General features: G+C 44.4%; 2 protein-coding genes across 10 annotated transcripts in view; one reads left to right on the top strand and one right to left on the bottom strand.

Moving 5' to 3' along the window:
- PHTF2 (putative homeodomain transcription factor 2) overlaps nt 1–14545 on the bottom strand; it is a 66995-nt gene extending 52450 nt beyond the window's left edge. For 4 of the 6 annotated variants that reach the window (XM_082777188.1, XM_082777192.1, XM_082777190.1 and 1 more), the window contains exons 1-2: nt 14409–14545; nt 2706–2782 (exon numbers count right to left, since the gene is read on the bottom strand). In XM_082777188.1, the coding sequence (XP_082633314.1) occupies nt 2706–2750 (45 nt within the window). In that variant the 5' untranslated portion in view covers nt 2751–2782; nt 14409–14545. Of the gene's footprint in view, nt 1–2705; nt 2783–7514; nt 7539–14408 lie in introns of those variants that run through there. The other 2 variants (XM_082777189.1, XM_082777191.1) reach the window with 2 other exon arrangements.
- Nucleotides 14546–14922: 377 nt separating this feature from the next.
- Nucleotides 14923–26768, top strand: TMEM60 (transmembrane protein 60). Of its 4 annotated transcripts, none has more exons than XM_082757898.1 (5): nt 14923–15024; nt 18583–19163; nt 19301–19412; nt 20181–20255; nt 20906–21846. In XM_082757898.1, the coding sequence occupies exon 2, from the start codon at nt 18626–18628 to the stop codon at nt 19028–19030; it is 405 nt and encodes a 134-aa protein (XP_082614024.1). In that variant the 5' UTR covers nt 14923–15024; nt 18583–18625; the 3' UTR covers nt 19031–19163; nt 19301–19412; nt 20181–20255; nt 20906–21846. The 4 variants fall into 4 exon arrangements, with proteins under 4 accessions (XP_082614024.1, XP_082614023.1, XP_082614025.1 ...); XM_082757900.1 differs by adding an exon at nt 15860–16237 and having other exon boundaries at nt 14965–15024; nt 18583–19412; XM_082757897.1 differs by having other exon boundaries at nt 18583–19412.
- Nucleotides 26769–26797: the final 29 nt, after the last annotated feature.

Here is a 26797-nt window from a genome sequence, read left to right as displayed (position 1 = left end):
GCACAGCTCTTCCTATTCCCTATTTTGAAATCTTAAGTGCAAACAGTGGATCCATAGGGGTGAAAAAAAAACACTATGACATGTAAATGATGGGAAAAAAATATATATGGGCAAAAATTCCTTGATTCTCCCAGGAAAGGATCACACACAGCAAAGTTAAATAGTTCTGGGAGTTATCAGCCTGATCCAGGGGAGCTTTCACTGAACTGGGCCCAGAAATAACAAGCTAATTAGTACAAACATTTGCAGGAGATGCAACATTTCTGAAGCAAGGACATTTGTCTGAAAATAAGACCCCGCTCCCTCATTCTGAAAGCAGCAAAGCAGGGACCTGCTCATTTAGCAGACTCCTGACTGCATGCAGGTTGCAATTAAATTTTGATCACACCGTGGAAAACACTGACATCTGGTCTATGCAAGACCTTCTCTCACCCGGAGACAGCCCAGTCTTTCACGAAGTAACAGTAGTCACCTCATCACAACTCCTTGCCATAAAGGCACTTCGCAATTTCTGGCTGAGCAAACCTCTGAAAAAACCTGCAGAGACTTGTAGAGGAAATATTGACGTTGGTATGAATGCAGTAAGTGGAACCACGTGTGTGAAATCAATGGATAAAAAAACAAGAGAACAAGGGTTAAAAGAATGACCTGTGCTGATAATGAGGTATCCTGTCAGAGGCAGTCTCCTGGGAACAGCAAGAATGAGGACTGGGTTGTTTATATCAAGACCAGAAGGCCTGCTCTGCTCTCTGTAAGCTCGCAGCTCAGTGACTCATCAGCAGAAGCTCCTGCGTTCCTAAAATCAGGACGGTGGAAAGCTGCAGCATATCACATATGGCATTCCTTCTCCTGTGTGTCCAACAGGACCACAGATGTACATTTCAAACAAACCACAAAAAACAGACACCACGCAGGAACTTCACCTAAGATTTACAGAGACTTCAGACTCCTGCTCGCATCAAATGACCACTTTATATATCAAGCTGAGTCACATAAACGATCTGTCTGAAGACTAGTTTGTCACCACCAACCCAAAAACCTTAGAGACATGACGGGGATCTGATAGCCAGCATCTCTAGCATTGCACACGAGATCCTGGCCATTCAGGCACACAACTCGGTGCTTTTGCATGCAACAGTTTGATTGAATGAAATTTATGAGAGAACATAGAAGCAGGTAAAATCAGCTTACTGCTTACTTAAAGATTTTTGTAATAAGCATCACCTGTCCCTTTCATGAGAACCTGCACTGAATTTTGTTAGATTAAATATTCCTAAAAATCATCCTACAAGTCTTTGTAAAAAACAAAACAAAACAAAACCCACAGCATATTATAAAGGATTTCCAACTACCTCTGTACATATTGAAAAGGGTAAGTGAATCTGAGAAGGAAAGCCACACAACAGCACTTCCCAAACTTTGCCAAGTTTCGAAGTTCAGCGATACACTTTTTGACTTCGTTAACGTAAGAATTAAAAAGTTCATAGCTACAAGTCTACATCAGACCATTAAAGAGATGCTAGCTACTGGTGAGAAGCCAGAGGGGCTGGCTGTACTTTAACCTTCCTACATAGTCTTCATTATATAGGCAAAAATACTTTTTCTGAAGCCTGAATGAGGAAAGTAGAGAGTACACTGTACAAAAACAGAACAATCCTCATTAAATTCTAATGATTCTCAAATTTTTAATATTTAGTTAAGCATTCTGTACAAATTAAGCAACCAGAATTCATTTTTCTGCTTTTCCAATTGCACCTTTAATTCACAGCTGAAAAGACCTCAGGAAAGCACATCTGTACTGTTAGATTTCTAGAAGTTATAGTTGTTTGAAATAGAAGTCAACCAAAATTTTTATTTCGAAGACCAGTGCCGTTATTCTAAGGATATGATGCATACTGTCAAAAAGAGAGCTAGAGGTCCAAGGAAATAGCTTAATAAAGCACAGAGAGCCAAGGCAAAATGCTGTAAAATCATCACACCTTAAATTTCTATCTTAATACAGAAGCATATCTCAAAACTTGGAAAAAATTCAGCTTTTTTAAAAAGACTTAACTGGCATATGAATGTCAAGAGAATATGGTAACTTGAAATCATCAAAATGATAAATCTGGAAGAGACATCAACATTCTATGTACAAACATGAGCCAAAAAAATACACCATTAGAGTTTCTCATGATTATGTATCTCCAAATGAGACCTTTTTTTTTTTTTTTTTTTTTTCCTCTTTCCTTCTCCCTCACTTGTTTTTGTTTTTTAATTGACTTCTAAAGAGCTCTAACCCACCTCACTTGGCTTTGGATTACACGGATCCTTGATACTAGCAGAAAATGTTGTAATTCTTTCTCTCTACTTTAATACAGTGATTCTTTTACATGCTACAGAGGCAGCTTTCTCCTCACGAGTACCTCAACTAACGTCATACCAAGAAAGAAAAATTTCTTTCCTTTTTTCCACAGTTTAAGTATCCAAGGAGGTGAGGGGTTTTCAAAATGGACCAAAAACTCTTCCACTCCGTAAGGTATGGTCACTAGGTATTTATTAACTTCTGGAAGAAAAGCTTCAACCTAGTCACTGTCACACATACAACGCCGACCAACAACGCAGTAGGATTTTGTATTTATTATACATGTACTTCACACACAAAATGCAATAAGCCAACTTTTAGGGGGTTATTAAGCCACCATAAAAACAAATAGAAAGCTTACCTTTTTCTGGTACCAAACTATAGCATCAGTTACTTTGGACGCCATTTATTCCACTGACTTCACACAGTCATTTTAGGCTGTTAACAGAAAAAGACAAAACTTTACTTCCACCTTCCAGAAGGAGGCCAACATACACGACGTAAAGATACTCCCATTACACGGAGAACATGCTGAACAGCTACAATTACTTTACACGTTGCCTCATTTCTATTTTAGTAAGAGTTAGTTGTTTTTTCTTCCCTCTAAGAAAACACAGCTGTGAATCTGCTGCTACAGGATAAGAGAAGCCTCAGTTTTGTCGTTCGTCTCCAGTATGGCACAAGTGGCACACAGACTGAGCTTCCTTATCACTGGACAATCTCAGAGTTTTATTAAAAGCAGCACTTCCCCTCTTCTTTTCTGATCAGTTAAGCAATCCGTAGTTATTACCACAACAAAAAATCTGAAGTCAAGAAATAAACATGTTACAAAATGCCAGAAAATTTCATGCACACCATTAGGTATTTTTCGGAGAAAAAGGCAGGGCTGATCATAAAAATAACCCTGCTGGGTGCAAAATAAACACGGTACCCTAAAGCAAAGTCAAAAGAAGAAAACAAGAGTGGTATTTTTGTTTATTGGTAACGAGCAGAAGGGTTTTTTTAAAACATTGAAACTAATGCCAGTGCTATCAAACAGCATTTCGGTTTGATACAGAACAGGGGGATGAGGAAGAGGAGGAGGAGGAGTGGTAGTGTAGCCCCCAAACTACGCAACAAGAATTCTTGTAAGATCTCACCCTCTCAACAAAAAACATAAAGATGCTTCTGATCGCATCATACAACGTCAACAGTAGTATTGCACTTTGCATTTCTTCAGGAAAAGGAAACAGCAATTGTTAAATTTGTAGGCAATTTTTACAGGGAGAGATTAAAGTTATGGGGAAAGAAAGAAAAAGGAGCAATGAGACTACCTATACAGCTGTCTGCATGAACACCACAGGTAATGCTCCATCTACAAAAGCCCCATCAATGCTCCCAGCCTTCCAAGCATGTCTTGGAAAGGGGTGGAGACCCTTGGGAAGACTCGGTTCTGCACTGAAGCCAGTTTATTCAGTCCTCCCTGACTCGTGTGGATGTTCTCTTACTTTACAGTGTGTTACTTTAAGAGAGACTGTATTTTGAGTTGGAATACGTACTATAAACACTGCAGAACGGACCTGCAACAAATAGATTGATTTTATACTTGCTCCTGGCAACCTCTAAGAAACATAACGCAGTACGTTTCTGTCTTTCACAAAGCTTTTTTTAAAGAAACCAAATACCCCAAAGGTACCATCGTTAAGATTCTTAACAGCAGAACTCCAAAATCCTTCATAAATTTTTGAAGATTACACCCCAATAAAAAGAAACATCTCTGACAGAGCTTAGAGAGCCTCTTATTTATTTCAGAATTCTCAGCACAGTGACTCGTGGTGCAAATGAGCAAAGAGAAGCGTGTGATTTTCCCCGAGGTCATACCACCATGCAAGCCGCAGCAAGTCAGCTAAAGCTGGACACCACGACTTGTGTCAAGACCTGCAAGCGGGTTTCTGAGCCACCTGCTTCTGACAATAGTAGCAGGTTAACTAAGAGCAACCATCAGGGATTAAGAATTTATTGGCACTATGAAGATAAAAATATTTCTGTCACTAAAACCAGAGCCTAACCTGGCATACTGCAGACCGCTTACCCTTCTATCTCACCCATACAAAGGTTAAAATAGGATTCCTTTCCTCATTTGCAAGCATTCAGGTGAACTTCAATATAAAAATAATTGACTACACTGGACTACAGATTCAAAGCAAAGCCCTCAGACACCTGTAACTGCTGCACATAACGTGACCAACCTGTGCACAGCTCCCACAAAGGCCACCCCACTGCTCGTGGAAGAACCTACAGATGAAGAATCCCATACAGATTTTGATCTCACCTGCTGCCCTCGCCTTCCCCTCCCTTGTGAACTCAGTGACTTGGAGGATCTTTAATTCCTTCTCGTTTCTCCTACAGCAACCTGCCCTCCCACATCCAACATAACCTGCTTCCTACCACTGTAATTACAGGCGAAGAAAACGGTTGTAGAATCTCATTATCAGCAGCAATTGAAAGAACCGTTTAGCTTGCACAGGAAGCTTTACCTCAAGAGATACATTAACTTCATCTTCCCCTCTACAAGTCAGTGAGTGCTCAGGAAACCAGCACTGCCTGCTGCATCCCACACTTCCAGCTGCAGCAAATATGGCTGAGAGCAGCCAAGGCATTTTCAAGGCAGCAACCCTTTTTTTGCAGCAGCTCTCCAGCTCCCCCAAAACCCCTTTGCCTCAAGAAACAGTTACATCACAAAACCGTAATAAAACTACTTTATTATACTTGTTTTATTTGATTCCTTTCAACAAACCTGTTACTTAGATTACACGGTTTTCATATTTTTAAAGAACTCTCCATTAAGCCCCTCACGCAGCCCAGTGTAGCATTATTTAACGCACTATTGAACTCCACAGCACACAGTTGCCAAGAAGATATCACAAGATCATAGGACTGATGTCTCTCACGAGCCTCACAGCGACTGGCGTGCTAAGTAAAAAAGCCTCTACCAGGAAATATCACATCCTTCCTCAGGAGATACACGACGCTTTCTGATGCAGCGCTGAAACAAAAGATGACAAAATGCATTCAATTATTTCCAGACGCTGTTTCTGCTTTACGAGGCTGGGATTTGTCTCTTTTTTCGTATTTTCAAGACAACATAATGAGTTTGATCCGTTTGGCCTGAAGGTAACTTATCTGGATGAGAAACTGATGGCAACAATTGAAGGCGTTTAAGCTGCTGCCCCAGCTCTGACTCTGCGCATCTGCCCACAGCTCACCGCACGCACAGGAGACGGAGACCATTTCAGGACTCCGCACATTCCTTGTGAATTGCTATTTTATTCAGCTGACAGTCTGTATGGCATCAATCCTGAAGGCAGACCCTGCAGGCTGGGCTCTGAGGCTCATCCATACCAAATGGGCAGAATGAGCAAAGCCAAGCAGCTGATACACATCTGCAGCCCCACCAGAGCACTGCTATTCTTCTGCCTCGCTCTCCACCCAACCTCCCAACACCTACCCCGTTTGTTTCACATTGTATGGCAAATGCACGCCCTGGGGCAAGGAACAGCTTTTGCACATCTTGTGCAGAGCCACTGCAGCAAGATTAGCTTCATCTTAACTGGTTGGAGACTTCAGAGCAGCATTAAGGATACTGCCAACTTCAGAGATAAGAGGGAACACACAGGTATCACAGCTTGATCCCAACATCTCTGCAACATTTAACCCAGCCATTCCTTACAATTCCATTAAACTCACTGTTAATATTATGAATAACAAGCAATAGCCTTTGATGAAATTCCTACTTGCTTAAAACTAAAAACAGGTGACTACCTTGCTTTGTTGATCCTTATTCAGATGTTTCTTAGCTGTTTCTTTTCCATTTCACAGCATAATTACATTCCACTTTAAATAAGTACACGCTACACCTTGCAATCAAGTGAGCAATTTCTTCAAAAGCTACCAAAACGCATATTTAGATGTCTTCAGCTATTTAAATGCTCAGCCAAGCAGCACACAATATTTAAGACGGGATTAGATACTACACTATACACTTAAATAAATTCAAAATAAGTATATTTTAAAACTTTACTCATATCCAAAATGTTCTGGAGTCCAAGGCCAGACATAAATGCAAACCTTTCTAAATGACAGCCTACAGCAAACAAAATCTATCTGAAGTCTGAGGGAAGTTCAGAATAAAGCTGTGGTCCTCAGACTAACAAAGGCCAAAACAATGACTTACAAATTCTGGAAGACTACACAAGATTAAGCAGTGTCAACGAGCAAAAGAACATCATTAAAAATACAACATGGGCAAGGCATCACTGGCAAATAGTTGTTTTTCCTGCATGTAACACTGTGAACCACCAAGTGTTTCAAGGAGCCTCCTTCCTTTACAACAGTGCTAACCTGAACAGTCAGGACACCATCCAACCATTGAGTCAAAACGTGCAGGTCCCTCTCAGCTCATGCTGAGAAGCTAACATTATCATCAGGCTGTTGTCATTTTGTGATATTTGAAGTTAAGAAGCCCAGTGAACAGCAGCCCTAGTGACATTATTCATCCACTACTGACTGAAAACTTAAGTCATGAGAGAAGAACCCAGCAGACACCAGCATACAGCAGACACACCGCTGCCACTCGCCAGGAGTCGTCCTTCCTGCACTCAGATCCTGGGGGCTGTGCTGCTATCAAGAGGCTTAAATCCCTGAAGCAGTGTTTCAAATGACACTTTCTTTTCATGTGCATTACAAATAAATCATTAAACCCACACTTCCCTTTCTAAAAGGAACATCAAACGCCATATAATGCTCTCAGTGTTCTGTTCAAGCACTTCATCTACGTGGCGCTCTCCTCAAAACAGCATTTCAGAATTGCAAATGGCACGGAAGCAAATGAGAAACTTGTCACACCTTTTGGAGGAAGTGTTACCACGTTGCTTTCAACTAACCTTAACAAAACCTGGATCAGACAAAGGGACGAGGAAGAAGGAAAAAAAAAATTAAAAAAAAAAAATCAGATACTGCTAACCTAAGGACTTTATCTAGCGGCCAGCAGGAAAATACTCTTGCTGCTGTGCCAGCCGAGGCCCCCCAAGTCGCTGCCTTGCAGGATAGTTTACAAACAGAAAGGAATTAACATACTTGGGTTCCCAAAGGAACAGCGTGGTAGCTTGTAAATAAAAAGGAATTAACATACTTGCTTTCCAGAAAGAACACCAAGCCTGCTAAATTTGGATACTGGCATTCTTCAGAGATTGTTCACGGGCTGAATTCTCAAGCCCTGTTCTTCACTCTGTCTAAATTTAAAATGGAAAAAAAAGGGAAAAGAAAAAAATAAAAGCATCGAACATCCTGAGATATTCATTTGGGAAGCTTCGTTTCTGGAGGATTTTATCAGGCCAGCAACAACAACAAATCTGGATAGAAAGGAGGCTGGACGTAGCCATCACCACTTCCACAACTAACAGCTCCGACATCTGAAGGGCAAACTAACAAGAGAACAGCGCAGGGAATGACTGTCTCCCTGGGAAAAACTGTGTTGCCAGTGAATTACACAACTGTCTGGGAAATAGTAGCAAAGTGTTGAGCATCGGGGTTCCTGAGATTTATTTCAGGTTGTGGGAAAAGAACATCGTGTGCAGTTGCTGCGGCTCCTGCAGCCATTTCTGGGATCTCTGCCTCAGCGTCAAGGTCTGTGCAAGTTTCCTCATTCTGTTACATAACTGCTTTCTTTTCAGGGCTCCCTTTGAAATGCCATGGCATGATTTCATAGCTACCTCATTCACAAAAGTGCTGGAGAAGGGCTCTGCACTGAGCAGTCAGGACCTACACCTCCCAGAACTTGCTTCTGAGCCTGGCACAGTGCATATTCAATAGCAAAATGTTCCCAATATTCAATCACGCTCTGCTGTTTAATAAGGGGAGAAAATTCAGGCCTGTAAAGGGGATTAAAATCAAGGTAATTTTGCCTCTTATAAGAGATGCTAGTTACAGAATTGCTGTCAATCCAAACGCAGTAATTGCTGTCAGCATCCTAGATCTACAAGGCACTTCTAAAAATGTCACATCTTTAAAAAAGTAATTAAACAGCATACAGCTGATGGCAAGTTCTGCTCTTTTTAATTCCTGGGTTTGTAGTGAATATTGCATGCAGACATAGGATATATATGTATATACCCTGTTATCCTGTTATACCCTACATTTGCAGTCTTACAAGGAGAAATCCCCCAAAGAAATGCTGAAAAAAAATCCAATATACAGTGGCCACCTTGAAATCAAATGCAGTGCTGCCGCTCTCCTCCTCGTGGTTCCAAGTACCCCGGCGATTTCCTGCGAGAAACCTTACTCACTGGAAATATCTGCTGCTCTTCAGCGAGCTGTGTTTAGCTGTCACCAGGCAATGCAAGGCAGAGCTGCGGCTTCTCGAGGAGCACAGTCAGGAAGTCAGAAACCGCTCCTGAATGGGCGATTTGACATCATGCTCTCCAAATAGCAAGCTGGCAAGTTTCTGAAGCAGCTCAGGCACCCAGTGGCTGAGCTGTCAGACGCAGCAGTCCCTCAGAGCAGCCACCCTTCTAGAGCAATACAGTAGCAAACGCTGAGACTCTATTTTTTAAGAAGTATCTGAGTGCTCAAAGCAAGGGACTTCTGAATAACAAGCCCTACACGTGTATCTGGCACGCTCCTCAGAACCATCATTAAAAATGGAACAGCAGCCTGCCTGAAAGCCTATCTGATAGGGGTAATCAGGGCCCTTTCTGCAAAGGAAGCTCACGTCTTCGTCTATCAGCATTTTTGAACATGTCAAACTCGCTGATAAACCAGAGCAGGCGATAAAGCAGACGCAGGCTTTCAAAGAGCCTTTGGAAGGGCAGCCAGGACTTGTGAATAGCCTGCTGTGTGTGAAAAGCGACCGCTGCCGCGGATTAAAAAGCAGCCAGGAAACTGAACACGATTTTGAGGTCAACGTTCTTCACTGCCATGGGCTGCTTGGATAATGAGGATTAACAGCAGCACCCAGGCCGAGTAAAACCACACTCACACCGAGTCCTCCTAGTCTCGATGCTCCCCTAACTCACTCGTGTCAGACTGTGCAGCAGCAACAGAAGCAAGGAGGCAGCGTCCTGCCCTGCATGCCCCAGCAGCTCGCTCCTTGAGGTTTCCAGGTAAAGCAGCAGGACGAGAGCACCGCAGGACCTCCAGCTTCACACAAAATCCAACCACGAGACCTCTGTGGGACCGGCACGCCGAGACATCCATCACGCTGCTGCAGCAGGTGCTGACGGCTGACGTTAGCCACGTTCCTCTGGCTGCCCGAGCTCTGGCAGGGGAGCCTCTAGCAGGAGGAAGCGCTTGTTGAAGACGCTCAGGGTGCTCCTGGAGCCAACAGAGGAGGTCAGCCGGGCCCAGGGGGTGTTGAAGCCATTCAAAATACCCCGAGACAGGTCTCCACCCACACCCTTCCCATGTAGGGATCACCTTTTCTGAGCAAAGTTAACTGGGACAAACTCAGGCTGTCGCCCTACACTCCTGCCCCTACCTAGACCTTTAATGAAGCACTTTAATGAAGCACCAGGTCCTTAAATTGAGGGAGCTTGGCCTATGATTGCTAACCTCGAGCTGCTGTAAACAGGCCCAGCAATGCTCACAAATCTCTCATGCATTGGAGAAGAAAAGGAGAACCGAAGAAGTAACATTTCCAAATGCCAATTCATCTTACGTTAGCAAAGCTTAAGAGAGATCAACTTTACCAATGAATAGGCAGTATCAGAACAGAATTTCATATCAACAGTGCACATTTGATCTGTAAGACAGGTGAGAAGTGGACTACCTGCACCACACAAGACCCTAAAATCAGGAATCTCAGATCTGGGAAGGAGATGAGGTGGCTCTGCGAGCTCTTCCATTCAACACACTACAGTCCGAAGAGCACAAACACCTGAAGAGATGAGGAAAGGCAAGGACAATACTGGGGTGCTGCTGGCAACCAGCTGAGCAACCTGACCAGAAATGCACGTATTTTATTTGAGGTGCACGTATTTTATTTGAGGAAGAATACTAAAATACTGGGGGGAGGGAAGGGGAGACTCTGAGAAGGGCTACGAGTTACTGAACACTTTTAAAAGTCCCCTGTTGAGACAGGCACATATGAACGGAAAAATAAGGACTTACAGATTAAGTAAGACCTTGATAAATACAAAGGAAAATAGAGTAAAGAAAATAACAGCTTCTGATAATTCAGGGAACTTGAGTCTGAGCTGGAAGTAAAGCAAAGCCAAACTTTTAACAGAGAAATTTTATGTTGCAACACAATCAGGCTGTCAAATCCACTGCCACAGGAAGTCACTGAAGCCAAGGGTTTTACTCAGATTCAAGCAGAAAGCAGTTATTTAAGCACAAAACAACGCTGAGGAAAAAATAACACACACGGCTGAAGGAACCTTGAGTTTCACAGCCTGGGACACAACACCCTGAGAGATCACCAAGGTCAACTTGGCCATACAAGTGTTGGTCCCAACACGACCCCACAGCAGCCAGCTGCAAATGCCAAGGGAAGAGCACGAGCAACAACCAAACCAAACCAAGCTGTGCCTTAAGACAGCTGACTGCCAAGCACTGTTCATCTGTCTTAGGGCTGGCATCTGCCAAGCACCTAACCCCAAAAAGCATCCGGCGCCAGCCAGCTCCCAAAGCACAAGGCACGCCTGACTTCGTCTCTGATGCTGTACGGTTTTCATTTCTTCTCCCACCTGGCAATTTTATTGTTAAGAACAACAAATTTATTTGCAGAAACAGAAGTTCAGCCCAACGCTTGGAGTCAGTCCAGGCAGCGTGTCATCCCGACCCACGGGAACGTGTCTACCACGACCACGCCAAGTGAGACGAGAATAAAGCTGCAACAGCACATCTCTCGCTTAAACAGCGGTCCCAGTGACAGTGAATTTCAGGAAACCCCCGTGGCACACTTAAATTAAGAAATGAGAGAACAGTTCTATGAACTCTCTGACACCCTTCCCTCGACTAAAAATAAATGAATCTACATTTCCAGATTTCTTGAAAACATCATGGCTGTCTGTATATATGCACACCTGGTTGCTCCAACTTTGCAGCTGGCCCTGCTTCCAAGTTTGGACACAGTACGTGACTTCCAGAGACCCCTTTCAACCTAAATTATTCTGTTTACATGTAAAACATTCCCCAGCACGACATAGCAATGCATTATAACCTTCATTATAACTAGGGATTGCAACTAGGATTCCCTTATAGGCAATTTATTATGCTTTTTGTGTTGCTTTCACAAATCTGAGGTTAATTTCTTCACGTAGGTAACTGTTTCCCCTGCACCCGCTTCCACAGACCTTTACAAGCAGCAGCACAACAAACTGAAAGAAGGAAACGTGACACTGAACACTTCCAAAGCCTCTCCTTTTTGACCACTATTGCAGAGTTAGTGGTGGTCAGCTGTCTTTGGACAGGCAGGACGAGCAGCACTGCAGCACAGGTATCCCAAGAGCTTTGCTTCCTCCATAAAACAGAAAATAACATTTAAAAAATAATAATAAGAAGAAATAAGCAGGCCTGCACTGTTCTGTGGGCAGAAGCAGTGACCGATCTGTGGCTGTTGCTGCTAAGAAGCATCCCAGCAGCCCCACCCCACCTGCTGCCCAGCTCGGCATGCAACCAGGAGCCACTTAGGTCCTGAAGCACCACGTAACCTCTGTCTCCTGGTGAGAATGTTACTTTGGGTCAACACTTGCCAAGAGTTTCATAAAAACTTGTCACTCTGCAGGCACTTAATGTCTTTCAGTTGCCCTGAAATTTGGTGGTGCCATCTGACGGACTAAAGGAGTCATTCAAACAGCAGAAGACCAACAAGGAAAGTAGTTGTGGGGGTCTTGTGCCCTTAGAAAAGCCCAGCCAAAAATGCACGTAAACTGTTGGGTCATGAATCTGCAGAGCATGCTGTTTGTTACAGACACAACTCCCTCAAAGACCCCAAACCACCTGTGAACGTCATCACGCTCACTCATGAGAAACCTGAGAAAAGGAAAATAGATGATACTGCTAGTTCTTTCACATTTCTACTACAAGGAGTAAGACACAATCTTAGAAAAGGCACAGGAAGAGAGCATACACACCTGGGGAGACCTGGGACAGAACTGATGTCCACTGCTTTCCAGTGACCCCTGCCAGCTACAACGGGAACAGCACTGCTCAGCTCCAGGAGCCGCTGCGGCCACCAACCCGCTCCCACACAGCCACCGAAGCCTCTTCACCTCATCCACACACTCCTCAAAGCACAGCAAGAGCCTGTGTCCCGCTCCGAAGCTCTCCCAGAACCCACACGGCTATTTGGGCAGCCGTGGGGGCAGCTGGGCCGACCGCCAGGGCGAGATGAGCCAACTGCTCCGGGAGAACTGACCGACTGGCGGCTTACTCGCCCGTCTCCTTCCACGTAATGAGAGAGGAAAAACATCCTACTGCAAACACTGGATTCAACCAAGCAGGTTTCCAAATTCTGTTTCAGATGACTCAGAGTCTATTTTGCCCTTTCTAATATTTATACCCAGAACACAAACATACGTTGGCACCAAAACATAGCAACAGAAAATCCAACTGCATAAATGTTCCTCTTTAAAAGGGGATCAGGACCTTAAACGCACCGCTCCCAAGCGCTGCTCTCAACCTTCGCTGGCAGAAATGAAAATTGTTTGCGAATACTGTGCAGGAGAGCTCTGGGGGAAGAAAAAAACATCAGAAGTGACAGAAGTGTGATGTGTGTACGTACATCAGCTCGTAAACACCTTACTAGAACAAAAATAAGGCTTCTCAGAAAAGGATTATTCTTCCCAGGGAGTCGCAAAGGAAGAGGCAAATCAAAGGAGATGGCTAAAACCTTCCAAGCTCCAGAAATAGCCAAATCCACAGAGCTATTTATAACCCAGAGCTTTACTCGCTAAACGCTTTTAGCCTTCAACCCCAGCAAAACAAAATAAACCTCGCACCGAGCCGCACACGACAGGAACGTGTCCTCCTGCCACCGAGCGACCGTCCTAACCACGGCCCGAGACACCAGGGCTGCCTGGCGAGGATTAACAGGTTATTTCAAGCACTGCACTTCTCCCTGATAAAACAGATACTGCCAGCTGTTTATCAGCATCAACAGGAAGATGTAAGTGGGCAAATTACCGATGACACACACCATTCCTATTAGAGACGTGGTGCACCCAAACCCCGGCACGAGCTGCGTTTGCTGTGGGGCCGTTTCATCGGGAAGAATGTCAGAACTTTAATTAACGCCCTTGCAACAAGTCGGGTTTTCCAATTAATTACTTTCTTCGGTTAATTATGTCGCAGATGGGCAAGACGCTGGCGGATTTGGAACGAAACGAGGTGGTGGCGTGGCTTCTCGAGCGACCAGCGGTGTGTAAAGGCTGTAAAGGATGGAGGGACGAGCACAGGGCTTAAGGCTGAGGGCTCTGAGTGTCGCTACACCTGATGCACCCGAGCTGTGTGCAGGGCAAAAGCAGCCAACACCTGGAGGGCTCTGCTACCTGTAACCATCCCCCCCAGCGTTCTCGCCTTTGTTTCTCACAGGAAAAAAAAATAAAAATAATAAATAAATAAATAGCAAGTGAAGAACTTAGGAAACAACACGACGGAGGGAAACGTTGAGGCACAGCCCGGGCGTTGGGCTTCCAGGGAAAGGCGGGCACGGCGTGAGGGGCGAGGAGTGGGGGGGGGAATAAAAGGGTAATAAAAAGGGCGGGGGGGGAGAGGGAAGGAGCCGAAGGGCAGCCGAGGGGAGGGGTGCTGGGATGGAGGGGCCAGAATTGAGGGGCAGAGGGGGGCGAGGGGCTGAGGGGGCTGAGCCCGCCTTCCCCTCACGGCCGGGCCGGGCCGGGGGAGGCCGCGGGCCTCAACCCACCGCCGCCGTGCGGGCCCCCACTGAGGGGCCGCGGGGCCGGGCCCTTCCCCAGCCCCTTTCCCCATCCCATCGCGGTCCCGTCACGGTCCCCCCGGGGGAAGGAGGCGGCCGCGGCTCCCCCCTGAGGCTGAGGGGATTTGGGGAGGGGGGTCCCGAGCTTACCGCCTGCCCGGCGCCGCGCCTCGGCACCGCTCGGCTCCACTCGGGTCCGCTCGGCTCCGTTCGGCTCCGTCCGGCACCGCTCGGGTCCGGTTCGGGTCCGCTCGGCTCCGCCAACGGCAGCGCGGGGAGCGCGAGACTGAGAGGAGGCAACAACTGTGAGGGGCGGGGGGGGGGAGCGAGGCGCGCGCCGCGGAGGGGGCGGGGCCGCGGTACCTCAGCCGTGCAGTCCCCGCCCACTCCGGGGGGGAGTGAGTGGCGGCGGTGCTGTCCAATCAGAAAAGGGGGTGGGTGGGGTTGTGGTTGATGGGCGGTTCGTGATGCTGTGGGGTGATAGGCAGGCGAAAGGACGAATGGGAGGTGAGGAGGAGGGAGGGAGGCGGGATGAAAGGAGAGGTGCAGCCAACCGCGAGAGGGCAGCGCCGCCGTGACGGGCCTGTCCGCAAACAGAGCGGCGTAAGGAGGGCTCTATGTCGAGCGGTCCAATGACAGCGCGGGGAGGCGTGATGAGCGTGCGCGCTGCCCAATGGCGGGGCGGGACGCTGCGCGGAGCTGCGTGCGGCCTGCGGGGCCCGGCCGGGACGGGACGGGTCGGGCTGCGACGGGCCCTGCCCCTGCGGTAGGTGCCGGGGGGACCCCGGGGCGGGGGGGGAGCTCTGTGAGGGGCCTGAGGGGAGAGGCGGGAAACGGGGGAAATAGGGGAAAATAGTGAAAAATAGGGGGGAAATGGGGGAAGTACGGGGGAAATGAGGGAAAATAGAGGGTTATATGGGGGAAGAAGAGGGGAAAAGGGGAAAAGAGGAGGGAAGTAGGGGGGAAATAGGGGGAAGAATGAGGGAAATTGGGGGAAATAAGGGCAGAGATGAGGGAGAAGAGAGGGAACGTGGGGAAAATAGGAGAGGAAGTGGGGGAAAATAGAGGGAAAAGGGGAAAATAGATGGATAAAGTGGAGAAGTAGGGAAAAATAGGGGGAAAAGGAGGGAAATTGGGGATAATAGAGGGGAAAAAGGGGAAAGTAAAGGGAAAGTAGGGGGGGAAAGAGGGAGATGGGAGAAAATAGGGTGGAAAACAAAAGATAAATTGGGAAATAAGAGGGAAAATGGGGGCCAGCCGAGCAGCAGAAGGGCTGTGAGGGACCCTGGGGCCGTTCCCGGGTTTGGTTCCCCTGAGACTACTCAGCGCGTCCCGTAATTAACCTGCAGCGCTGTGTAATTGGGCTCCCCCCTCCTGAAGTTAGTCAAGCAGCAGTCCAGGCTTACATTTAAGCTCATCGATCAGCAGTTACGGTAGGGCTGAGCGCTAGGGTGGCTCCTCTGCTTTGTTTTTCCCTTCTGAAGGGGCTCTAATTAGCTCCTGGGGCGTTCTGGTTATCTGGAGCATCCCGCCGAGGTCGGTAACGGTGCTGAGGCCGTGCTCCTCATTACTGATAAAACTCCACTTGCTGCTAATTACAGGAGGCCTGTAAGGAGCTGACAGCTTTTTTAGTTCTGCACCCTGCCTTTGACATTGCTTCTTCACAGAAGAACTGGTTCAGGCTTGTACCAAATTTGCATCCTTCTCCCAACGCGAACATCTTCTTGGGATGGCTGCCTCCAGCTGGTAGCCTGCACATCCCCTTCTGCTTGGCCAGCAAAACATGGTCAAGTGCTCTGTGTGATCAGACCTTCATCACTACGCCAGCTGCATCCCCAGCTGTCAGTTTGTAGTTTTCTAGCTTCCTGTACTTGGGGTACAGCGCTATAAGACCTCAAAAGTACCCTTGGATTTTTTGAGTTTGCATCCTCAAAATGTAAAATCAAATGGAGCCTTGCAGTTCCTGTCCCATTGCGCAGGTACGTCTCCTGATTAGGTCAGTGAAAGGCAGTATAACATCCCCTGCTGAGGTTTTTGTCTGTGCTTTTTAAAGTTGTGTTTAAAAGTTGTGCTTTTTATAGTTGTGTTAAAGTGTTCTGAACAACTAAGAAAATTGAAAATCCTCTCATGACGTGAGCAACCTTCAAATTGAGTAGCCCCATCTAATACATTGTCAGCAGCTTTCATTTTTCCCCAGAGACAGCTGATAGCCCCTTCTTTGAGTGTCGATCACCTGATACTTCTGAGAGTGTTGAATTCCTTCCAGGCACAAGTTTCCAGCCTGTTTCTTTGGTTTCTCCTTTCTCCAGTCTGCTAATGAGAGATTCTCCTTCATGTACTATCTGTAGCAATGATTGCTAGAACTTTTTTCCGGAACATTTTGATGAAAGGATTGCTGAAACAGATTCAGGTCACCTCTGTCTTTACTGTAGCCACAAACTTTTACTCCAGGATACTGGAAATGTTATCAAAGTGCAGGAAATGCTTAAAGCGGGTCATAGTAATTGTTCTGTAATCCTCTCTGCCAGCTGGTTTAGGTGTGTTCCTACGGCGAGAAAAGAGCAATGCTATCTAAACTTCCTTCTAATCTTTCAGCTTAATAGCAGTTAACTCCTGTGCAGAGGTCACTGCTCAGCCCCACCCCTCCCCTAAGGATGGGGTCTCGGTTCCACCTCTCCAGTAACTGCCTTTCCTCAGACCTTGTGGCAATCCAAGCGGGACAGAGACACTGAAAAGTAAACTACAAAAATACCAAACTTCTTTTTTATTCTAGTTCAGTTCAAGGAACTGGCCTGGGTTGGGGTCACCTAGGTGCCAGAGGGAGATGCGCTTACAGCAACCCCAGCTTTGGTTAGTTTAGGCTTGGCTGGATCTCTACAATAAGAGAAATCCCACTGCTTTGCTTGAAATCTAATCTGGTCACACTTCAGACCCAGCCTGAATAAAACAGTCAGGATGTTGAGCTGTGTATCAAGAGGCAGGTTGCAGCTATGGGGTGGTGTTAGAGGTGCACAGATCTGTTATCCCCCAGCGGCACCTCCTAACCAGCTGAGCCAGCAGCAGCCGCTTCCCGGCATCTGGTTCTGATGTTTGAGTACAAGCCAGGTTCAATGTGCTAATCTGGGGAAAAAAATCCTAATCAAGTTAAAAAGAAAACACTGCTCACAGTTTTCTGCCTGTTCAGGAAGTTGAATAGGCATCATCATATGGGGTTGCTGATGCTCACAACCCCATGGAGAAGGCAGGAGGCAGGGCTGGTCCGGCCCTTCTGGCAGCCCGTGACAGTCGGGCACTGCAAGCAAGCTGCTCTTCTGAAGTGACCTAAATATTTTGTCCTCTGGAACCAGTCAAAGTTCAGGTTCTTACTGAAGTGGAACTATAGCAGTGGTGTTCTAGAATTAATTTTTATCAAACTTGTAAAAAAAAAAAAAAAAAAAACTCAAATGTTTAAAATAGTTGTTGAAGGCACCTGTTTTAGCGCTGTGTCACTGCCATGCAATTGCCCATCTTTGTAGCAGCGATTAATAAGATCATAATTCTTCCTGTGTTAAAGTTGGTACTTAAAGCTTGTAGCAAAATCCTTCTGGCAGACGCGATCGTCAGTGTCTTTCATTTAGGCATATAAAAACTTTTATGACTGTAATGGCAGATAGATACTTGTGTCTGTTTTTCTTCTGTCATGACTACATTGAAATTTAAATGTGCTACCAAGCCACTAAGTTGATTGGGCTGAAGCAGAATCAGTTGGTGTCTGTGTGCTTGAGATACTTGCCCAAAAAGCAAATGTTACCTTGAATTTTTAGTATTTTAAGGCTGCTGTTGAATAGTAGGTAGTAGTTAGTAGTGCTTTCTGGCTCAATTTCAGACCGGGTCACTTCAGCTGTAGACATTAGGGTCTTTCAGATAGTTTGTTACTTGTGCTTGTTAGCTGGCTTGTACATTAGTGTGATTGTTTATTATGGACAGGGAAGTGCTAGCTTTGCTTTCAAGTATTAACTATGAGTAATGGAGGAAAATAGATCTGCACAAATTCTCAGAACACAAAAATCCCTAAACGAGTTTGACAGCTAGTTTGGGTTCCAAGCATCACGTGTTCTAAACGGAGTGGGGGGGTTCTGCAGCTTCCTGGGGGCACTCGACATCGATGGTGGGTGGAACCAGCACAGGGGAATGGGAGTTAAGAAAGAAATGCTAGGACACAGAGCATGTAGCTAATGTGGAAGGGGTGAGAAGGCAAGAAATTGGCCAGCTTTACAGATTATGCCTCATGGTTGATCCTGTGACGTCTTCTGATGCCTGCCCCCCTGTTTTCTGGTGTTCTTAGGTTGTTGCTGAGCACGGGAAGACTTCCTCTCAAAGCTGTTTAAATGAGAATGTCCCTGGCGCAAAGAGTACTACTGACATGGCTTTTTACGTTGCTCTTCCTGATCATGCTGGTGCTGAAGTTGGATGAGAAAGCACCGTGGAACTGGTTCCTCATTTTCATTCCAGTCTGGATATTTGATACTATCCTCCTGGTTATGTTAATTGTAAAAATGGCCGGCCGGTGCAAGTCTGGCTTTGACCCTCGCAACGGCTCGCAGAACATCAAGAAAAAAGCCTGGTACCTCATCGCAATGCTGCTCAAGTTAGCCTTCTGCCTTGCCCTCTGCGCTAAACTGCAGCAATTCACCACGATGAAACTAGCCTATGTATTTATCCCCTTGTGGGCCTTGCTTATCGGGGGGATGGTTGAACTTGGATATAATATATTCTATGTACGAAGAGACTAAGCTGTATGGGGTGCTCAACCCTGAGACTGGTACCGAACTGCTGGATTATTAGCTCTGCCACATATGTGATCTCTAGAACAGCACATAAGGAAATGCTCTGGAGACTTCATCTAAACGAGGCTGGAGACCAAAAGTAGACTTGTTCCTTTTTTTTTTTTTATTTTAAAATGGTCATACATGCTCTTGTAAATAAAAGTATTTGTTCAACATTAGGTGTTCTAATAAGGTGGTTTTGTTACACAGAATAAAACTTAACCTCTTCACATGCAGGTGGATCTCAAAAGGAACCGCAGCTGTTCCAGCCCAGAGCAGGCAGCACGTAGCGCTTCCTTACACGGATTACCCTGTTTTCTTATTTGTGCTGTCATCAGGAAATAACCAGGTAAGGCTGCTTTCTATGATGTGCTAAATTTGCTGTAAGAATCAGTAACAACTGAAAGCTACCACCAAGAGCAAAAAATGTATAAAGTGACACAGCATCTTCTTTTTGATGGTGAAAATCCTCTTCCAGTGCAGAAGGTTGTTTGTTGTTTTTTTTTTTAAACTGCTGCCACATAGACAAACAGTACTTTTACCTAGGGAAAATATAATTGAACCTTGCCAGCAATTTTATATTCAGAGGGAAAAAAGGGGACCACAGTGATTATGATTGACTTTCCAAGTGAAAAGTTGTCACTTCTCTAAGAGACTGAAGCTGCTGGGTGGGTCCTGTGACGTGTTCGTGCCAGCAGAAGTGGTGCTGTAACAAGAAAGATGGGCTTTAGTGCTGTAGTGTATTAAAGCCCTGGAGGTAAAGCCTTGGCTTTTTGGAGCATATGTACTTGATCAAGTAACAAGTGCAACAAAGGGAATTTTTGGGAAGAGCTGGAACAAAAAGCCTGTTTGGGGGCTGCAAGTGCTCTCCTGGGAGCCAGGATAACAACTTCTAACATCTAGGGCATAATGAACACGCCTGCTGAAAATAGGGATTCATTTACATTTCCTGTGTGTAACGCAAAGAGCCAGGGAAAAACTGCCGATGGTAACAGGAACTGACTAGATCAAGGCGTCTCATTCATAAAATTTTAATTAGCTGCACTCAGCTGGAGCTGTCCTTTAAAAAGGAAAGGTTCTTGACTATAGATTTTTTGCTTACTCTTTAATCATGCAGACAGACATAAAAACATAGGAAGCAGCTGTCAGAGACCACTGAAGCGACTTTAAGGAAAGCCTGTTCCAGACTAAGGTAAGGGATCTTCATTAAGGTACCAAAGGGTTTTTAGAAAGGACCTAACTTGAGGCTGCTGCAGTGTGATTGTCTGTCCTGCCTCGCTAACAGGGAAACCAAGGGATGACAAAAAAAACAAAAAACCTCTAATCCTTAGCTGTTAAAAGAGCTGTAAAAAGTCACAAAGTACCTACAATAAAATCAACACCAACTTCTGCTAAGCAAATCTGTGTGCTCAGCTCCAGTTTACAAGCATCACAATTTACAGGGAGATAAAATGAATTCTTCCCTTCAAATAGAAGAATAGAAAAAAAAATCACTTTCAGTCTTTAGTAGCAACGTTTCTTTGTGGGAGGCAGATCTGGGCACTGCTTAGCTCTGAGAAACCTTCAGTAGTTGCTATGTGTTTGGGATCGATGCTCGCCCACTGAAGAACAGGCTTCCTGTGTCATCTTTGTTAACTTCAAGCTAAAACAGCACCTGGGAGTAGGATCAGCTGGGGGTACTGGGGAGGAGGAAGGGCATTCACCCCGGTGCAAGGTCTTGGGCCTGGTAGCTATAGGAAATGAGAGAAAAGCATATGTAAACACACAGCTGTGCACTTACATTAGATGTGGGGCATAGAGAATATCCTTGGTCTGTACACCAAACCCAGCCCTCCTCCACAGTACGTCCTGCGGCTGGCAAGCTGCACTTGTGAAGTGTTCACTGGGTGCCTGAACAGATGATGGAGAAGTGAAAGGGGTGTGAAGACCCCCTCTGCTCAAGACTAACTCCTCTCTACCACTTCCCAAACGCTGCTGCAAACACGAAACAAGCATCTTGGCTAATGTGAGGTGGGCTCAGGCCTGAGTAAGGCTTCATCGGAGAAGGGGATAGAATGACAAGGGCCCACTTATGGTGATTCGTCATGGCACAGCACCAAGCATGAAACAGCACCCAAAGTCTTTCCACAACTGAGGAATATCACAGAATACGCAAAAAAAAAAAAAAAAAAAAAAAAAAAAAGCCTTGTTGACATGATGCCAAAAAAAAACATGCTGCTCAGAAGAGTAGGGCAGCCTTCCTCACTCAAAGCTGTACTGGGTCTGGCGAGGAAGGAATTCCACAAAGCGAGGAATTCCACAAAGCGAGGAAGGAATTAACAAATTGTGGTAACTTTGCTGATAGGAGAGTAAGAACTAGCCTCTTTAGGACTTCACTGCATATTAGCAAGGTGAGCAGCAAATAGCAACTGTGCCCCTTTTAATAGATCGCCTGTTTCACAGATGCAACTCTTATCTGGAAGTTTAGCAGCTCCAGTTCACTAGAACTGAACATGGTTGTTCTAATTTAAGTAGTTAGTTGTTCCTTATCATTGCTGCCTCTCATTCAACAGAAAAGGATTAACAATTCCAGTGTTGGTTTTGTATGATGGTTTTGTTTTTGGTGGGGAGGTGGCTTTAGGGTTTGGGTTTTTTTTGGAAAAAAAAAGTTTTACTTAAAGACCTTGAAATAAACTACTGTGATTCTGAAAGCTGAAGCAGCGGTTTCTTTCCGGTGTCCTACACAAAATAATGTCACTTATCAGAAGCTGTTCTTAAGATGCAGCCACTTGGAAGCACTGAACTTGCCCAGTTCCTACAGAGATACTTCGGTAAGAGGAATATCCCTTTTGATTTGGTGTGTCCCATCAGTTTTAACCTTGACTTAAAACTGCTGCTGTGACACCTTGTTACAATCACTTGTGCTTTTTTGTGATATCAGAACCCCATTCAGAAAGATTTGACAGACTTTGCTGTAGTCCACTGTGATCTTTTCAGAAACTGTTGCAGAAGTTGCAGCTACTCACAATTACCACATTCTCCAAGGCACTGTTCACAGCTGTGAAGCAGAATGAGTACTTCTCATGCTTTTTCTTAAAATTACAGACTCACCTACCCATCATTAAACGAAACAAAAAAAAAAAAAAAAAAAAGGTTTGATAGTGTCAGGAAAAGGGAAAGCTGATGCTGAGATGGCTCGCACCGATTTGCCAGAAGCAGTCTCCAGGAGGAAGTCACTACCCACTGACCTTGTGCACGTGAGAACACCTTTTTTCTCAGTTATCCACGTCACACTTGACATGGGGGGTGGAGGAGAGAGCTTTGCCATCTACCAATTTGTTTTAAGACAAGTGAAAAGCTTGTTCTTACAAAATGAAACAAAGTATTTATCGTATGCTGATGATAAATATATATTATCTGTATAATATATATATTGATGGCATATATATGGTGATACACATTCTACATCATTTATTTCTGTTCAAATCATTCATACAAGCTTGAACACTTTGGCATGCACTGTAGATGAGCATCTACTTTTGTCTGATCCAGGAAAATAAATACTCAATGCACATGGGTAAGAGGTCATGAAACTAAGTTTTTCAATTATTTATATTGCTTTTCTTGACTCGTCACCATCTCAGGAGTATGAAGTCTTCTGTTCTTGTACTTGAAAGATACAGCTGTGTGACATACACCCCAAACTAACTAAAAATGCCTTAAGAATCTGCATACATGCATTTAGTGTGCTGGTAGGCATGGACAACAATATTCAGAAATAAGATAGCATAGGACTGTTACAGAATCACTCAAGAGATGAAAACAGTACTATTGCTGACAAATATGCAGAGTAATACAGAAGCAGAACTTAAGAGTAACTTCATGGAAATTTTCACATTTGCCCGATATAAAAGTTGGGGTAAAGATTTCTGTTAAAAACTGGGGGTACAAATGGATTTATCAACATGAGATTTTAATACTCCCACCAACTTAGAATTCTAACAACGTTAGGTAGTATCTATTTTAACACCACTACAGTTTGAGAACAAGTAACATTGCTTTTCAGTAGTAAAGCTCCCAAATAACTTCATCTCCAGAACTATATCCTTTATATTTATTGGCATGGAAAGCTGAGACACTTTATTTTGTTTTAAACTAAGGTAGAGATCAAAATAACCACACAATTTCTGCACTGAGTTAGAAAAAAACAAGTTTGTACCATTTATTGTACCTGTATCATCTGAAGTTTTGGATGGAGTTAGTCTCACACAGGAGCCCTGTACACCTAGAAGGGGCCAGGCTATCACCCAATGATGAAAAGCATCGATCTTGGTGGATTAAGGCAACTTAAGGAACCACTGCAATTGGACACTGCAATATTATTCAATATTAATATATTATCCTTGTACTGAAGTTGGATAAAGAGCAGACAAAAACAGAACACAGCAATGCTGTTTCCTTCAGCCTGCCTTTCCCAACAAACCAACATCACAACCGAATGGCAAATGTAAGAAAACCCTTTTCCTTTAGAGTGGAATGACAGCGTAAGAGCCAGAGACAATCATAAATGAGATGTTCTAGTCCTTTGGTACATGGAAACTTCTGATGGCTGACTGAAGGTGACTATGTCAAAATAGGCTATAGCTTTAGCAATGCTGCTTCATGTGGCATTAATTTTCCACACCTGTCTAATTTGCAAGGTTTTCTTCTTCTTGAGATGCTCACTCTGGGATACCTTTCTCAGCTAACTGCCCCATTTTGTCCAAACGCAACCAGATTCAAACAAACTGCCACAAAAAGCAGTCTTTATAACGCCAGTCTAAACTCTACGAAACGTCACGTTTTCATTCAGGTGGACTGGAAGTTAATTGGTAAAAGTAAACATATCAAAATAGCTACTGAAAAATAAAACTTGATAAAAATAGAAGTTTTATCTGCTGTTTTAATCGATGTTTGTATCAGGATATCATAACTGTACACCAAATATTAAAGGACTACTTAGGACTAACAACCTCAGCGGCAGGCTAATCTATCAGCATGACCAGAACACAAGACAACCAGTGTTTACCTGGCACTTCAATACAGCACAGCGCTAAAGCAGGAGAAATATTAGCATCATATTACAGAGCAAAAACAGTGGCCAGAAACTAATACACGAGGTTTGCAGAGTCCATATCCCTGATGATTCTAATAGGAACAGCAACCTAGATACTGTGAAGTCAATCACGGCTTCTGGGTGAGAAGCTGCACACACAACACAGAGCTGTTTGTATTTCTAAGGAAAATGAAATTAGTGAGTCAAAGTTGCCCAGATTTTCTCACATACGCTGCAAAATCAGTGGGATCTGCACAAAATATCAGTATCACCTATTACAGAGCTTTTAAAGTGCTTTTTGTCCACCTAAATTAGCATTAGTTTAACAAACAAGTAGTAACAGGGACTCACAATCGACTTCAACAGTGCCATTCACAGCAAACTACAAATAAATGAAAATTTGTCCTTCCCATTTCCAGCTTGGACACATTCACAGTTAGCAAAAAGGCGCTGGTTTGCCTAAAGACAAGGTTCTCTAAGGATGTGAGCACAAGAGAATGAATGAAATTACACTGGAGAGCCTGCTTGTATCATTTGGTCACAATGAATACAGCTTTCATCCTGCTAGGGTCAGATGGTAATCTACCCCACAACAGTTTATTTTGCCAATGAGCATAAAGAAAACATGGATCTTTCAGTCAATTCAGCACCCTTATTCACATGCAGATATTAGAAAATAGTCACTTTTCAACAAAGAATGTTTTTCCTGTATTTCTTGGAAGACCCATTCAGTTTTCCAAGTTTGTACTGTTCTGCTGATCCGTTTCACAGCATTCTTTTTTTTCCCCATTTCCTACATTATTTGCAACACCAACTTATTTACTGTGCACATGTATTTGCTTAAAAATCAATTTTATTTATCACCAAGAAATTCTTTCACAGATGAATACTTAAATCACCCTCGGAAATAATACTTTATTTCTAATACTAGATAGAATTAATATTTCCATTAAAGATGTATTGAAATATTCACTATAGTAACAAGGAAGGGCAAAATCTGCATGCCAGCAGTACCTGTAATGAAAATGCTGTTTCAGAGTCAATTTGCAGGCATTTGGAGGGCTGGAGGATGACAACACCAAGTAACACTTGTATGTAACACATGAAGTCAGTTGCCAGAGAAATGCAAAAGCTCCAGTAATTAAAAGAGGAAAATAAAGTAGCTACCACCTTGAAAGCTATTGGTAGTAACAATGCAGTTCTTTGCTGCCCACAGGTATGGTACCAGCATCTAGGAAAGCATTTCTGGAGTTGTGCACATCGTGTCATGAGCTGGAACACCACTGCAGCACAGGCAATAAGCTTTCAGCAGATTTCTCCAATCTGCAGAAGAACAAGGGCCGAAAGAGGTAAGTGAACCACTGGAGATTTCAGCCGAAGTACCAGCTAACGGGAAGATTTATACACAGCTGAAATCCAGGAGGGGGAAAAAAGCAACAAGCAAAGACTAGTTTCAGTACATCAGAAGGCATGAAAGATTTATTGCTGAAGCCCAAGTCTGAATATAAAGCTGTGTGCAGCAGGGAGGGAGGTTATCGCACGGGAGCACTTGAGAGCAAAGACTTTTGGCAGACTAATGAACAACTTGGGAGCTGAACATCTCTGAAGAGGTGCTCCCTCCTAAAGAGGGACCGCGTCAAAATGAATACACCATGGGTAGAGGACAAAAATTGTGTTGTTTTTTAAAGCAAACCAAGAAGCACATGCTCATATTGCCAGTCAGCCCAGACTATCTGCAGCCTGGAATACAAAGGGAGTTTTGACAGCCATTGGTGATGTTGGAATTATTCATATCATGCCTACAAGGAATTGTGTCTAGAAATCAGAATCTAGTTTGTCTCAAAAATAAAGCATAAAAATTGTAAGAGCTGCCCCTTGTCTCTCTTAAAATTCTGAAAGTGATGCAAAAAAAAAGAAAAAAAGGGTTGAAGATGCAATGCAGGCAGCTGAAGCAAGTTTTCAGAACCAAGACATACCTGGGCAGAAGTTCAAGGCCGTATCAGCCAAGACCACTGAGCAGGTTGTCAAATGGAAATTAAATTTTATGTGAAAAGTCGTATTTGCTAAGCCATTTTCAAAGGCATTTCTTCAGTCTAGACAGCACCTATGATACAGAAAATGGTCTGCCATCGAGTGGGATGTACACATTTTACTAAAACCTGACAAAAAATACTTGGACCAGAATGAATAATGAACAGATGGATCACCAGCATACTTTTTTTCCCCCTTTAAGTCCATTTGTGTGTAAAAGTTTAAACGAAAAAAAAAATCAGGATCTATGAAGGCTGGTTTTCAAAAAGCTGCAGCTTCCTACTAACAGACTGAAAAAGCTGCATGCTTGCTGAGAACGGCAGCCTGCAGCTCTTCCCTGCTCTCACCAGCAGGCACAACAAAAGGGAACAGAAGGCTACGTAACCGTACGTGTGCTCACAAAGCCAAGGGGATTGTGGTGGCAATTCCCTGATAGTCCAGGGAACACGGTGGGAGCTGAGACCATGTTTCTATCAGGAAGGTTTCTATCAGGAAGGCTCAAACCCTTCCGTGAACCAATTAGTTTTTCACATCTGCACAGGTTGGAGCAGGAACTTACCATGTCACACATGAACCATTTTGCTTGCTCATGGAGCGAGGGGAAAGCAAGATCCCTGAGGCTGCAGAAC

The sequence above is a fragment of the Aythya marila genome (genome assembly GCF_965140915.1).
Source record: "Aythya marila genome assembly, chromosome: 1".
In the NCBI taxonomy this organism is placed as follows: domain Eukaryota; kingdom Metazoa; phylum Chordata; class Aves; order Anseriformes; family Anatidae; genus Aythya; species Aythya marila.
The sequence above is the reverse complement of the archived record's forward strand: the minus strand, read 5'-3'. Positions and strand labels throughout refer to the sequence as shown.

Coding starts and splice junctions, on each gene's coding strand:
- TMEM60 (XM_082757899.1), top strand. CDS start 18,626: ATGAGAATGTCCCTGGCGCAAAGAGTACTACTGACATGGCTTTTTACG.